Source organism: Balaenoptera borealis (assembly GCF_965194805.1).
Source record: "Balaenoptera borealis genome assembly, chromosome: 7".
NCBI classification, from domain to species: Eukaryota; Metazoa; Chordata; class Mammalia; order Artiodactyla; family Balaenopteridae; genus Balaenoptera; species Balaenoptera borealis.
This window is the reverse complement of record NC_138864.1, coordinates 53,071,295-53,086,176: the sequence shown is the minus strand read 5'-3', so window position 1 is coordinate 53,086,176 and position 14,882 is coordinate 53,071,295. Positions and strand designations below refer to the sequence as shown.

At 37.7% G+C, this 14,882-nt stretch overlaps 2 protein-coding genes across 35 annotated transcripts in view; one reads left to right on the top strand and one right to left on the bottom strand.

Moving 5' to 3' along the window:
• Positions 1 to 10,739, bottom strand: part of DMTF1 (cyclin D binding myb like transcription factor 1) — a 43,548-nt gene extending 32,809 nt beyond the window's left edge. The window contains exons 1-4 of one of the 4 annotated variants that reach the window (XM_082398315.1): positions 10,613 to 10,733; positions 8,662 to 8,801; positions 1,037 to 1,157; positions 632 to 700 (exon numbers count right to left, since the gene is read on the bottom strand). The gene's annotated coding sequence lies outside the window, so the exon portion shown is untranslated. Of the gene's footprint in view, positions 1 to 631; positions 701 to 1,036; positions 1,158 to 8,661; positions 8,802 to 10,612 lie in introns of all 4 variants that reach the window. The other 3 variants (XM_082398316.1, XM_082398317.1, XM_082398318.1) reach the window with 3 other exon arrangements.
• LOC309631750 (uncharacterized protein) overlaps positions 8,811 to 14,882 on the top strand; it is a gene marked incomplete at its 5' end in the record, with an annotated part of 60,205 nt that continues 54,133 nt past the window's right edge. For 5 of the 31 annotated variants that reach the window (XR_014246469.1, XR_014246470.1, XR_014246474.1 and 2 more), the window contains one exon: positions 8,811 to 10,064. Coding sequence is in view for 2 of the 31 variants with exons in the window: in XM_082398660.1 (XP_082254786.1) it covers positions 10,650 to 10,950 (301 nt within the window). Of the gene's footprint in view, positions 10,065 to 10,649; positions 10,951 to 14,882 lie in introns of those variants that run through there. The other 26 variants (XR_014246494.1, XR_014246495.1, XR_014246496.1 and 23 more) reach the window with 15 other exon arrangements.

Sequence of the window (14,882 nt, the reverse complement as noted above, 5' to 3'; positions counted from 1 at the left end):
TCAAAACTTTTTTTCAAAAGTTTATACCAATTATTTAGAATTAGCTGTAATAATCTGCAAGAATCTAAATGTGATGATTAATTAAAAACCTACAGCATTTACTTTTTTAAGAGTTGTTTTTACCACATCCAATGAAAGACAACCTGTTCCAAGTTGTCTGTCATATCAGCAAAAACTCACACCACTTTTTAGTTATTTTTTATTGACAGCTTTGATATATTCAAATAGGTGTTTAACTTCTGATTCTTTACCAGAAGATCCATCACAACTTTTCTCTTAATCTAAGAATTACTTCTCTAAAACACTATTTACAAGTATTTAAGCTCTATTATTATCTGAAAAACAGGAACACTAAATAATTCTTCCTGCTGTTTTTTTCATAATATTTAACAAGTACATATATCTGTCATTGACCAAACTGTTTCCCTAATAGATATGGATCTAGGTCTTCTTTTGAAATAGAGAACTGGATTTTGCTTAAAGTGCCTTTACCTGCTATTTTACACATATATAATTTTCCTTTTGTTCAGACAGACTGAATAAGCAGCACTTTGAATACAGTATCTCATGGCTGACAGGGGGAAATGCCCTGAATTGTAATCAATGGCCTGCTTGAAGTCTTCGGGCTTACCTTGTAATGTTCAATGAAGTTCTTGCCTCAATACTCAATTTTGGTCTTGTCCACATACTTTTTTACCAACTAAATAATACAGAGGACATAAGCCTTGATGTGTATTAATCATTCAATATTTATTTGGTTGCTATATACAAGATATTAGTCTGTACATATATTTGCCATTTACACAAATGCATTTTCCCTTAGCAGAAAAACTTAAGAACTATTAACATTTACATGGTGAAGATCTACTGATTCACTCAAGTTCTACTGTACAAATTACTATTTTAAAAGGACATCATTCATTTTACAATGGTAAAGATGCCATTCCCCAATTAAAGATAAGTGGGGGTCATGATTTAGTTATGACTAAAATTTGCAAATCATGAGGTAAGGTCCCTGGAACAAAGGAATGCTTACCTAGAAAACAGATGGATCAGCTATAGCCCTTCCCACAGAATCGAGTTGCCTTCCCTTAGCCACCAGCATCACTTTCATGTTATCCAGATTGTTTCTCCTCCATGTTCCTACCTCTGCAACACTGAAAAAGTAACAGCATTATACAATAAGGCTTACTGAGAACAAACAACTGTGTGCTAGCAGTATGCTGATGACAATCTAGCCTCAAGCCTCTGTGACGTCTCAACTAGAAGAGGAAGGACAAAACCAGAATTCTTCCGTAAGTAGACCTTTTGGAAATCAGCCTCTAAAAGAATTCTCCAGTGAAGGGCAGAAATGATGGGATCCTATGCCTACTAAGTCAGTTTAGAGGCAGTTTCTCAGTCCAAGTTGCCCCTCATCCGGCAGTCAAACTTTCTCGGAAAAAATAGGTTGAATTACACCAGTGGTTCTATGAACTGTAGACCTGGGTACATGTAACGTGACCTAGGGTGTATACCAACCAACAATACCACAAATATTACCAGTAACTATATTTTTCTTTATAACAATTAACATCTCTCTTTAAATGTAGTACCATATTTCATCTTAAAGCATTAGAAACTATATAATATCTGTTAACAGCTCTGCCCAGGGATCTGTGGGGAAAAAAGGAATCCTAAACAATCAGGCCAGAAAACATAAATTACAAGAAAGCTTTTGAATGTATTGTAAAACTTACAAAATCTGAAATGATTTGATTTTTAAAGGTTTCTTTCAATAAACTTCTCATCTTCATCCCAAAGGATCAACCGAAAATTAAAAAGCACAGTAAGATTTAAGGTTCAAGGGGATGTTTCAGCAAAAACCAATGATTAAAATTCTAATTTTTGCAGTATTCTAATTAGAACTCCTCTCTAGGATGGGTATCTTTGAGAACTGCTGTATATAAATAAGTCTGCAGTGCAACAGGTACAGACCCTGCTAGAGAAACATCCAGTCATTTAATAAGATTTCATGTTGTTCTCACTTCAGAATCCATTAAAAAGCTTAAAAGCTGGTTTGTAAGGTAATACCTACTGCAGAAGATGGAGAAATGAAATGTTAAAAAAAGAAAAAAGAAGTTAAAACCACCCATAAACTTGCCAAAATCATACTTCACTCTTGTTGATGTGTGTGTGTTTGTGTATGAGACTATACTGGAGAAGCAATTTTATATCCTGCATTTCAGAGTTCATTCACATTGAAACATGTGAAGGAAACCAAGCTAGGTATTTAACTGAAGTTTTCTGTATTGTTTAAAACTTCCACTGCATAAAAAACATGACATTATCCAACAAATAGCCTATAACTGGACATTTACATTCTTCCCAATTTTTCATTTCCGTAAAACACTGAAACATTCATACACTATTTCCTTAAACAATATTAATTACTGAAAATTATTAGATCAAAGAATAAAACAAAATAATCTCTTAAATCATGCTGCAGTCTGTTTTCCAGAAAGGATGTACAAATTTATATTCCAACCACTGAGGTGTAAACTCTACTCCTGGTAGTAAATAAAAATACCCTGCCACTAGTATTTTTGTTTAAAAAGAAACAACAAAGCAAAAAAAAAAACCAGCACAACTCCTCATTTGATAGGTACAAAACGTTACTGGTTTAGCAATTTAATGACTGTCATCTTAGGACCCAAATTAATCTAAAACTTCGGGAAAAAGAGAAAATAAAGGTGGATTTGAGAAAATATGGTAAGATACAAGGAAAGGTATCTTAAGGTAAGATACAAGGAAAAAGGAGTCTGAAATAGCTAGATGAGAGTATTTCATTCTTGATAATCTGTACTGGGGTTAGAGGTTGATCCCATGCAGTGTACTAGCTTTAAATCAGGAATCTAGGTTCATTTTAAAAAGTCTGATAATTCATGTTAGAGATGAGTAAATGCTTCTACACTGCTTTGCAAATTAACTAGCATATCTGTTCAATCAACAAATATATATCACACGCGCAATGTGCCAGGGACTCTCTAGGCACTGGGATATAGTGGCTACTTTATTTTTAACCCCCAAAGATAAGCTCTTGACTTACCTTCCTGGGGTTTTTCCCCTCTTGTACTTAGAGCTACACAGTCTGGATTTATTAATATTTAAGAAACTCACCTAATTTTATTTTTAATTTACTTTTTAAGGTAACACATTTACATGGTTCAAAATTCAAAAGGTAAAGCCTACTTTCCACTCTAGTTCCCTAGACCCCCTGCCTGGAGGTAAACAATGCTGTCAATTTCTCATGCCTCCTTGCAGTTATTTTACTCATATATGTCAATATATTCCTCCCTGCTACATACACTTTTTAACAGAAATAGCATCATACTACAAATAGGGAAGCTTACCCTAATGGCTACTTTATATTGCTTCAACAGCAAGTACTGTAAGCCAGCCAACAGATTAATAGCAAAGTCCCCAAGGTGGGACCTGATTTGGCCTGGCAGGAGGGGATTAAAAAAGAAAGCCACTATGGCAGAGGCTTCTGAGCAAGAGGGAGAGTAGCTGAATTTAAGGCTGGAGAAAAAGACAGGGGCACATCTCACAAGGGCTTATAAATCCTTGGACTGTTTTAAATTGGGAAATATAATTTACATTTTGAAAAGACCATTCAGACTGCAATACGGAGAATGGATAAGGGATTAAGTCATGAAACAAGCAGCTGTCCAAGAGATGATAGTCATTTGGAATAGGTGGCAGAAATCAAAGGAAAGAGCCTGGACAGAGGATTTATTTTGGAGGTAGTGTTGACAGGATTTGCTGAAAGTAGATTAAGAGATGAGGAGCTATTTCAAGATGATTCCTAGACTTTTGGCTTGAATAACTGACTGAGTCTTGGGGCACTAGAAGATATTTATTAAATATTTTTATTACAGTTAATATCAACAAGTTAAGATATACGGCACCCAAATGAAGATGTCAAGTTGCCAGTTGGAAGCTGGAATTCAAAAGGCAGGGATTAGACCCGTAAATTTGAGTTAGTGGCATGCAAATTGTTTTTAAAGATAAGATCACCTAGAGAAGTTAGAGAAGACAGCCTAGAGTTCTGAAGCAGAAGTCAAGCAATGCACAAACAAGGAAAGGAGACTGAGAAGGACCAGCCAGGGATACAGGAGGAAAACTAAGAGATGTTACTTAAAAGGCTTGAGAGTGTTTTTCAAGGAGCATTAAGTAGCTGACTTAAATACTGCTGAGAGGATAAGATGGAGAAGTGACTACTTGATTTGGCAATAAGTAGAACACTGCTGACCTGCTGGAATACAGAGAATTGGAAGTACGGAAGGTAATACAAAACAGGTCTTTTACAAGGTTTAGCTCTCAAAGTAAGCAGAGTGAGAAGATCTATGGTAGCGTCAAGACAGCTGTTATTTATAGGAAGAGTACGTCTGTATTTTAATATGATTATTAGAGTAACTGAAAAATGTTGGTAAATAAATCAACTTACAATAGTAAGGTACAAAGTTGAGTAATTTAGGGCCTTGTACTGTAATTCATTATACATGAAACTATGCTTAACTTCAAAACCCATTCCGCATTTGGTTTAATAGGGAAATATATTAAGAAGATCTCCAATTCTAACATCAATATTTTGGTTCCCTTTGGGGCAAATAAATACACACCATCAGCCTGTTTTTTTTTTAAACATTTTTTAAAGACAGTCTACATATTTATTTATTTAGGCCACACCACGAGGCATGTGGGATCTTAGTTCCCCTACCAGGGATCAACCCGCGGCTCCTGCACTGGAAGAGCAGAATCTTAACGACTGGACCACCAGGGAAGTCCACCATCAGCCAAGTCCACCATCAGCCTATTTAGATCTTCCTTTCTTTCTCTCAAATGGGTTATACCATATGCACTATTTTTTTTTTAACCAACTAGAAGTGAGAACATGAAAGGAAAAATTTTTAACAGCCATTTTAATTGGTGAAATGGCATTCTGGCACGTTTCCATCATTTGGTGGATATCTTAATAATACCTTAGTGAAATCAAGAAAAGAATACCTGAAATGTGGTACAGGACAGTTATAATACAGTACTTATATATACTCACATTTAAATGAGAAATGTATTTGTTTACATTTATAGCTCCCAATGAACAAGATGACCCTACTCAATGTAGAACCAAAAAACCTACTACTCTTGGATCTGTTACTTAACATAGACTTTAAAGACATGAATCCTTTATTCTACTTCATTCCAGTATTGATGTAAAGTTTTTATTCATTAGATTATCTTAAACTGGTATTTCCATCAATTGAGTCTACATAATCGTCCTGGTTTACCAGGCAACTAAGTGTCATAATCTTCTAAAAACTAGATCGAACCAAGAAAAGTGGCATTTCTTCCTGGTTTTGGGACTAGTTTCTGTAGATAGATGTTTACTGGTTCCCAAGCACAGGACTAGTACAAATGGGGAAGGGCAGATTCTATTATTAGAGATCATGAGAAGCACAGAGCACTTGCTGACCCTTGATGCTTGAAGATGTGATTCTTCATTGCAAGGTGGGATGAGACTACATGGTGTGAAAAACATTCAGTATTATAAAATAGTTTTATAAGGGGAAATCAAGCAAGCTACAGAACATAAAGCACCAGAATTTTATTGGATGAGGCAAAGACTGAGAAACACTAGCTGACGCAAAGTTTTTGGCATAATTCAACTAATAAGACAGTAAGGAAACATTTAGTTTTCAGATGTCTTTTTTCCTGCCCCAATATAATAAGAAAATTACTCATTTTCCTTTTTTTTTTGGTGATAATCTTCCAAACCTTTCAGCCATATAGCAACATACCTATCTATTTTTAATTGTTTTTACGATACTGCGATCATACTGTCACATCCTTTATAACTTTTTTTTTGCACTTAACTTTATGGGGAGCATTTTCCGATATTACTAGTTATTCTTCCATAGCACTTTAAATGGGTACACGGTACCTAAACTTATCTAACCATTAACCTATTACTGAACATTTTTGTTTTCAAGGTCTTGCTATTATAGACTCCATATTGGCCACTACCATACCTTAAGTGGTACGTAACTAACGCCTTAGGAAATGCTTATAAGGGGATTTGCTTAGTAACATACAATAAAAAACCTGAAAGATATGTTCTGAAATATTTTTATTTTGAAAGAATGAAAACTCTGCTAAATAGAAAGTCTTAGTGGAAGAGAATAGGTAACAAATTCCTGGACTTCCCTGGTGGTGCAGTGGTTAAGAATCGCCTGCCAATGTAGGGGACACGGGTTCAATTCCCGGTCTGGGAAGATCCCACATGCCATGGAGCAACTAAGCCCGTGTACCACAACTACTGAAGCCCGCGTGCCTAGAGGCCGTGCTCCGCAACAAGAGAAGCCAACGCAGTGAGAAGCCCGCGCACCGCAACGAAGAGTAGCCCCTGCTCACCACAACTAGAGAAAGCCCATGTGCAGCAACGAAGACCCAACGCAGCCAAAAATAAATAAATAAATATTTTTTTAAAGTAAAAATAATGAAAGTTAATAATAAGAAAAAAAAATCCTATATCCTGAACACGGGGACATAGAGGGATATCAGGAAACAGACAAAGCCACAGACATCTTAAATATTGATTTTATTAAATATAGGAATGGGGTCACTTCACAGTTGAGGTTGAATGCTTTGGACTATGGTCCCAGGCCCCCGGTGATTTGTTCTTCTGTATACTTTGTGGAAAAGTTTGAGAAAGAGAACTATAAATGAACATACAAGCATACTGAATTAAGGTACCTAACTAATGTTCATTATGGCTTGGTTTTAAGATTATATGACTATATACCATAAAACGTCAATAAAGATATTAACAGGGTTTATTATAATAGGCTTTAATTGTTTAAGATGTTGATTTCAATTACCAACTACTGAAAACAATGACATTATTAGAGTAAAAAAAATTACTTGGTAGTATGATTCATTTCAAGGTACAGCATTTCATACCTGGTTTGGCAATACAACCATACTGCTTATTAAAAAACAAAAATGTTGTCTTTTACCCAGTGCACGATTTAAGAGCTATATAATGTGTATCTGGCTACATTTTAAGATTTCAGCCATTGAAAACTGAGCCCTTTAAGCAAGGCATCATCAGAAGCTCTCTAAAGGAAATACATTAAATTATCACTATGGTTCTGATATACACTGAAGCCGATTTTTAAACCACACTTCTGCAACAGATACTAAAATACACATAGACAGTAAATAAACCTAAAGAGCATTTTTTTGCTGCCTAACACCTGATGGTCAAAAAAGATTAGCTTTGACAACCAGTTACTTGGAAGGGCTTGACAACAGTGCACACAACTAAAATGACAGCTAAAAAAATGGCATAAGGTTAACACAAACACACACACACACACACACACCCCACCAAACAAAAAGACAATTAAATTGTTCATAAAGAGCTCTCCAGTGTGCTTTTTCATGACAACTTCTTTCTGGTATTCATTCGTGGAATGGGATCTTTCTATAAACTTGAAAAAGGAGACATGATAGACAGGTTTCTTCTTTTATTTAAGTTTATCATTTACCTTAATGGAATCAAAAAAAAAACAAAGCCTACTTGTGATTTCTATTACAAGCATCCTCTTCACAAAAGGAAAAAAAGTGAAGGGGAGAAATAATATGAGAGCAAATACCACATACATTTGATAACTCTCTGTATTTTATAGTTAATGCCCTTGGCAATAGGTTTATCACTTTCTCAGGTCACTGCTACCATTTAAGGACAGAAAAGGCTTTGGAGCTGAATTTGCAAAGCATTTAGAAGCATACCAATTCCTAAGGAATCCTCTTATATGAGGGGGAAAAAACGGTGCTAAAAATGATGGTGGTAAGAGAAAACGATTAAAAAAGAAAACTCCATTTTGACAAGGCAGGTTAACAACTCAGTGTTAAATAGATAGCCTCTATATACGGTATTAAAAAACTGGAACTCTTCCTCATCTTTTCAAAGTTTTGATGTCTTTACAACAAAACACAGCTCCCACGCCCCCTCAATATTTTAACATCTATGTGCCAGGCTGTAAATTCCTAGGGACACTTGTTTCACATTATCTTACTCATCCTCACAAGTGTTAAGTCAATGTTCTTAATGGAGCATGAAAACAACAACTGTTTAAAATAATGAGATGTTATTTTCAGGACATACAAGTTTATTACAACATTAATAAAAATTAGGGTCTGTAGTTGTTGGAGAGATAAATAAGTGAGCAGAAAGATAAATATTATGTGGGAAAAGTAAGGACTAGTTTTGTTTTTATTTCAATATTAACTAGTAACATCTAGCTAACTTTACAAATACACTTATCTCTCCCGCTGCCTTGGGGTGAAATGAGGTAACTGTTCTACATCTTAAAAAAAGCCTGTTAAAAGAAGAGAACTTGGGAAAAAGAAAAAAAAAAAAAGACTAAAGAAGACAACTACCTTCTTTTGGGGTATAATTCTCTACCAGTAACCATTTCCCATGACTGTTTCCCCTCAAAATACTTCTAAAACCTGAACACCCAGAGAAAAATGTTTATATAGCATATATTTATTCATATAACTGCTCAAAGTGTGGACTTAAAAGTTCTATGTAAGTATGCAATGCCCAGTACTTACTGATTAACTGTTGATGAAGACAGGGCAATAGCATTTTGGCTCCACCATCTAGCTCAACTGCAATCAATTAAAGAGATTCACGGAGAATATGCAGGTTCTAGATCAGTCCCAAAAAGCATATTTTGGGGTGAGCCTATCAACTAAAATAGTAAAAAAAAAAAAAAAAATTAGGTTGTTTGGTGGCACATAAAGTACTTAGTATATGGGAGTTAAAATAATAAGATTATCACAAAACATGAAATATTTTTTCTTCATAACTAACACGTAATTTTTTCCCCAGAAATGATCAGGCTAGTTTTTGTCCCTTGTGAATGAAGGGAAAAAAACTTTATTCTCACACCAAATTTTAGTCAAACGGACTGACAATTTTTGTAACGGTAAGGAACATAAACTTAATTTCTTCCTGAACCTTAACTAACTCTCTAAATCTTAACCTAATAAATGTATCTTACCACCACTACAGCATCACAGTAAAAAGGTAAGTTTTTGATGTATTATCAGCACGGTCTTTAAACGTTTAAATGCTGGTAAATTATTCAAATTAATAAATAAATAGAAAAAAAATGCAGCGACACTCAAAGTTATTTGAAACACAAGTTTAAGAGCAGCTCAAAGAAAAAAAACTGAAGTAATGGAAAAATATGAAAATCCTTCCCTGAAAAATAGTTTTTCTGTCTGTAAAACTTTCAACACAATGCAAGAATGTCTTACTTGAACTGGAGCTTAAAAGCTAAAAATGGTTGTCTTCGGGAAATCAAAATAAAGGTAAAATCCGTAAAAGATAAAATACTTCCCAACGATATTACTGTTAAGTTTAAAATACTGAACATTAGGAAGTACTCCTACGGAATACGCTTTTTGTCAAATGTCCCAACAAGCAGCCTCACCTACGGTCAGAAAGAAGGTGCACAACGATGAATCAAGTTACAAGAAAATAACCATTGAATGTGAATTTCCAAATTCAATCAGGGAAAGGGAGCCCTGACTTTTGCATTTCACAGATTTATCACCTCTCCTTATCTACACCGAATTATTTTTATTCTAAAAACACATGCTGTACCATTCAACTGCAGAGAATTGGCCACTTCTACCCTCAAACCTATGCCGCAGACTGCCTGAAGATTCTCAAAGTCTACTTTAAAGGACGAAAAAAATTAAAAATTTTAAAAATTTCCTCAGAACTCGTCAAAATACGACAATCCCTATTTTGCACGCTCATTTTCCTGTTCTCTGCCGGGTTAGGTCTGTCTCCCCGCACTCCAGCTCCTCTCTTTCCCTTTTAAAAGAGACTCAGGCTGACAGAGATGGTTCGGCGAGCAACCCCGATCCCTTCCGCTTGGGCCATGAACAGCTGAGCGAGAGTGAACCCCAAAAGGTGGGAGAAGAGTCGAAGAGGCGAAAAGGTAAGAGGAAAAACAGGGGGTGCGGTGGGGTGGCGCGAGACAAGCCCCAACTCTCGATCCCATCCAACCTCCCCTCTCCTTCACTGTACCAAATAAAACCGAAAAGGTAACAAAAACGTAAAAAAGGAACTCTACGAAAAAGCAAGGCGGGCTTCCTTACTCTCGGGGTTCCCGGGCCCGATTCTCTCGCCAAGCTCCCGGCCCACCCCACCCCCAGGGGTCCCGGCGCCATTTAGCTCCTCCGAAGCCGCCGCCATTTTCCGCCCCCGCCGGATCGCTAGCTGTGCCTCCGCGGTCGCTCGCTACCCTGCTCTGCAGCCCACGCCACCGCCGCAGGCCCGGCCCCGAGAGGGAGGCCCTGGCGTGAGCGTGAGGGGACTGCAGCTTCAGCGTCACGAAGGCCCAGCTCCCACCCCGCCCGCGGTGCCCGAGCGCCGGCAGCTGGCGCCGGCCGGCGAGAGCAGGCGGGCAGCAAGGGGGCCGGACAGGCTCCACTGGGCGGAGCGGCCCTAGCGGCGCTTGGGACCTGAGGCTTCCATCGCACTTACTTCCTGTTTTGGGTCCGGGCACTTTGGAAGAACCAGGATGGAGGCTCCAAAAAATACCAGGATGGAGGAAGCAGCCACGGGCAAGAGTGGCTGCAGCTGGAGTGAGCGAGCGCGACAAGCCACCGGAAACGGAGCTGCGGCCGCGCCCCGCCCCCAGCCCCCGCGCGCTCCCCCGCCCGGCCTCCTCTCCCTGGGGGCGGCCCTGCGCGCCGGCCGTGGCGTCACTTCCGGCCAAGTCGGAGCGCGAAAAAAGGTCCCTGGTTATTTGAGCTTCGAGCCCCGTCTGAGTGGGAGTTGTTCGTTGTCTGCTCTTTTCTCCTCCTCCTACAAGGAAATAGGTACTGACTGATGCCATGAAGGAGGACCTTCTTTCTTTGGCGCAACTGTGGTTTTCCTGGCTCGGCGACAGTTGGGCCTCGCCAGCCGACTTTCGTAATTATTCTGGGCCTCGGAGCGGAGGGAGCCTCGCGTGTGGAACTGTTAGAAAGCCGGGTCTGGGTGCAGACGATAACTGGGAATTGTTTGTCTGGCTCTTCTGACTTGGTCTGCCTTGCCGTAGGCGCGTAGGGGTGTTACCCGTTGGGCGTATGATGCACTTCTTGGTGAAATGTATCCTGTGTGAATGTAGGAATATGCTGTTCTGTAGTGCACAGTACGCCTTATAAAGCATGGCTTTTCTAAAGTGGATGCTCTTCAGTTAGCCTGGGGAGCTTTCAGGGAAGACCAATACTCGGCCCCGCCCCCAGAGAGTCTTTAAGCTTCCAGAGACTCCTGCAGAGATTTTTCTTTTGAAAGAGTCCTGAAAATTTTTTTAATTTTTTTTTTACTGGAGTATAGTTGATTTACAATGTTGTGTTAGTTTCTGCTGTACAGCGAGTCAGTTATACTTGTACATATATCCACTCTTTAGAGTCTGTTCCCATATAGGTCATTACAGAGTTGGGAATAGAGTTCCCTGGGCTATACAGTAGCTTCTTGTTAGGTAGCTGTTTTATATAAAGTAGTGTGTATGTGTCAAACCCAGTCTCCCAAAGAGTTCCGAAGATTTAGTGGTCAGAACCCTGTTACGACTCTTCTTAGGATTCATTTCACTTGTTTATAAAATTGATTTATTGTACGCTGCTTTTCTTTTGCTTGTGGGATGAGAGGAGTTTAGAAATTAGATTTGACAGATATTCTTGCATCCAGCAACTATGTGTAGACTTACACTACATTGTCACAATGGGAGTGTAGTGAGCATCGGTTGTAAAGGTCAAATGAAGGCCGTCAAGAGTGTGTATACGTACGTCTTGAATTGGTCTTAACTAATGAAGTTGATAATGCTTAGTGATTTCTTTTCCTCTCTTTTGGCATAAAAAAATTTTTTTTTGTAACCCCGGTTTCTTTTGAATACAAAATGTAGTTGGAAGACTTAGTGGAAGTGACACTAATTCATTGAAGAAAGGGGAAAAAGTACACACTGAAATGGGTTTACATAGATAAATATTTGTTTCGATTTTAAGCCAAATGTACACAGTTTTCACCAGTAGTCCACATTATTTATTCTTTGGGGTAACTGTCTTACTCATAAATGTTGCATTTCATAAAAAAGAGTGTAAAACGAAATACCATCACACACCAATCAGAAGTGCTAAAATCCCAAACGCTGACAACACCAAGGGCTGATAAGGCTTTGGAGCAATAGGAACTCTCATTCATTGATAGAGGGAATGCTGAATGGTACAGCCACTTTGGGAGACAGTTTGGTGGTTTCTTAGAGAACTAAGCATATTCTTACCATGTGATCCATTAATTGCTCCTTGATATTTACCCCAAATAGTTGAAGCCTTACCTCCACATAAAAAGCTGCACAGAGATATTTATACCAACTTCATTGGAATTGCCAAAACTTAGAAGCAACCAAGATGTGCTTCAATAGGCAAATGGATAAACTGTGGTACATCCATACAATGGAGTATTATTCAGTGCTAAAAAGAATTGAGCTGTCGAGCCATGAAAAGACATGGAGGAATCTTAAGTGCATGCCACTAAGTGAAAGAAGTCTGTCTGAAAAGGCTACCTACTGAATGATTCCAACTATCTGACTTTCTGGAAAGGGCAAAACTATGGAGATAGTAAAAAGGTCAGTAGTTGCCAGGGTTTGAGGCCAGAGAAAGAGAAAAAGGTGGAGCACAGAGGATTTTTTAAGGCAGCGAAATGATTTTGTATAATGCTGTAATGGTAGATACATGGCATTATATATTTATCAAAACCCATACAATGTACAACACAGATAGTGAACCCTAATGTAACCCACGGACTTTGGTTGTTAATGATATGTCAATGTTGGTTCATCATTTGCAAATAAATGTACCACTCCGGTGGGGTATGTTGATAACGTTCATGTGTAGGGCAGGGAGGATGTGGGAAGTCTCTGTATCTTCCCCTCAATTTTGCTGTGAATCTTAAACTGTCCCCCAAAATAAGGTCTATTTAAAAAAAAGAAAATATGAAAGGGCCTGGATTTGGACAAGGTTAGCTAACATTTTTTGAGTGCTTATGTGTCATTTAAATGCTTTACGTATATTAAACACATGTAATGTTCACAATTGCCAAAGCTTCAGTATAGTTATTACAAATGATTCCCACTTTAGACAAGAACCAAAAAAGTGAAGGAATGTGTCCAAGGAAACACAGCAAATAAATGGTAGAGTCAGAATGAAAGCCTCAGCTCCAGAGCCTATGCTCTGAACTACCCTTCTGCAGCTCAAAAAGTGCACTTTGGCAGCAGTCTTTTTATAATGAAAAATTATTACAGCCAGTTTCCAGAGTCTTTACTGAACTGGAAGAAGGATACATTTGACTAGTTTTCAAAAATAACTGTCAAGAGCAGCATGTTATTGCATCTAACTTTATTATCAGTTTGTGGTAATCTCTGCATCCCACTGTGGTTATGGCATATATCGTTCAATTTTTAAATGAGTACATAAATAATAGGTAACCAACACCATGAGGCAGGAGAGTGTTGTGGTATAGATGTTGAAGTCAGACCTGAGTGTGAATCTTGACTTTATTGCTTAGCGGTGGGTATGGTACTTCGCATCTCTAAGCTTCGTTTGCTTTTGAAAAGTGGGGATACTAAAATCTATCTCCCAGAATAATCTAGGCAACATGCTTTGCACAGAGCCTGTCATATGTAGTAAGCACTTAAATATGGAAACTAATAAACCCGTGAACCAGAAAAACAATTAAATTACTCAAAGTGGAGTTCTAATGAGATAATAGTTACATATGTAAAATTGTTAACATTACCATTTATGAGGAGTTGGTTCTTAATTAGCTACATTTTCCACAAAGCATTACAGTGTAGGATTCTTCTTCACTGAGGCATAAGAGAGTGTTATCTAAATTATAGTTGCTACCCATTCTCTTCTGAAAAATCTTAGGTTAGTCTGCACTTCGCTGTTAATTCCCTAAAAAAAGTCAAGTGCATCCTCATAATTAATTCTTCCTTTCTGGGTGAGTTTCTTTCATAATTACCTTTTCCCAAGGTCAATTGGTGTTTTCTTGGGGAAAACAAGTGTATTTTAGTATTAGTTTAATACATAATTTTAAAAGTGAACCTATAATAGTAACACCTCTATATCTTTAACTTGCATTATCAACGTAAGACTATCCAAACATAAGTTTAAACCTAGAGCAACTTTCTGCAATTATAATTCTCGGTGTTTCCTACCTCATTACTTAGTCAATATGTACCTAGGGAATGCATGAGATTTTTAATATTATCGTAGGATTTTCCTAATTAGTAATTAAATATTTTGTAGAAAAATGGTGAAGAATAGTTTTTTCATAAATAGAAGGTATTATAAAAGTATAGCACAGTTATGGTATTTACTGCATTTGCTAGTTATGATTAACTCTGTTGGACTTCAGATTTTTTATAACACTTTCATGAAGCTCATCAGCAATAGAGTATTGATGAAATGACCTTCCTTTTTTGAAAGGTTGATATGTTAATATAAAAGTGTTTCAAATACTGAGAGGCAGGTTTTATTGTTTAATAATTGTCTCATGTCCTGGATGTCATGATTCAGAATAAAGAGATGTTTGCAAGGACTTCTGTTCAAAGTAAATGAAAAATATAATTATTGAGTAGCCCATTTTCTTTCTACACAGTCTCTGAGTCCTATTAATACAAGTGATGTGTATACGCTGGAAGCCCTGCCAGAATTTCCGGCAAGCTGATGGGGATTCCTGTGCTAAGAGAGGAATGAGCGAACTCCCTAGT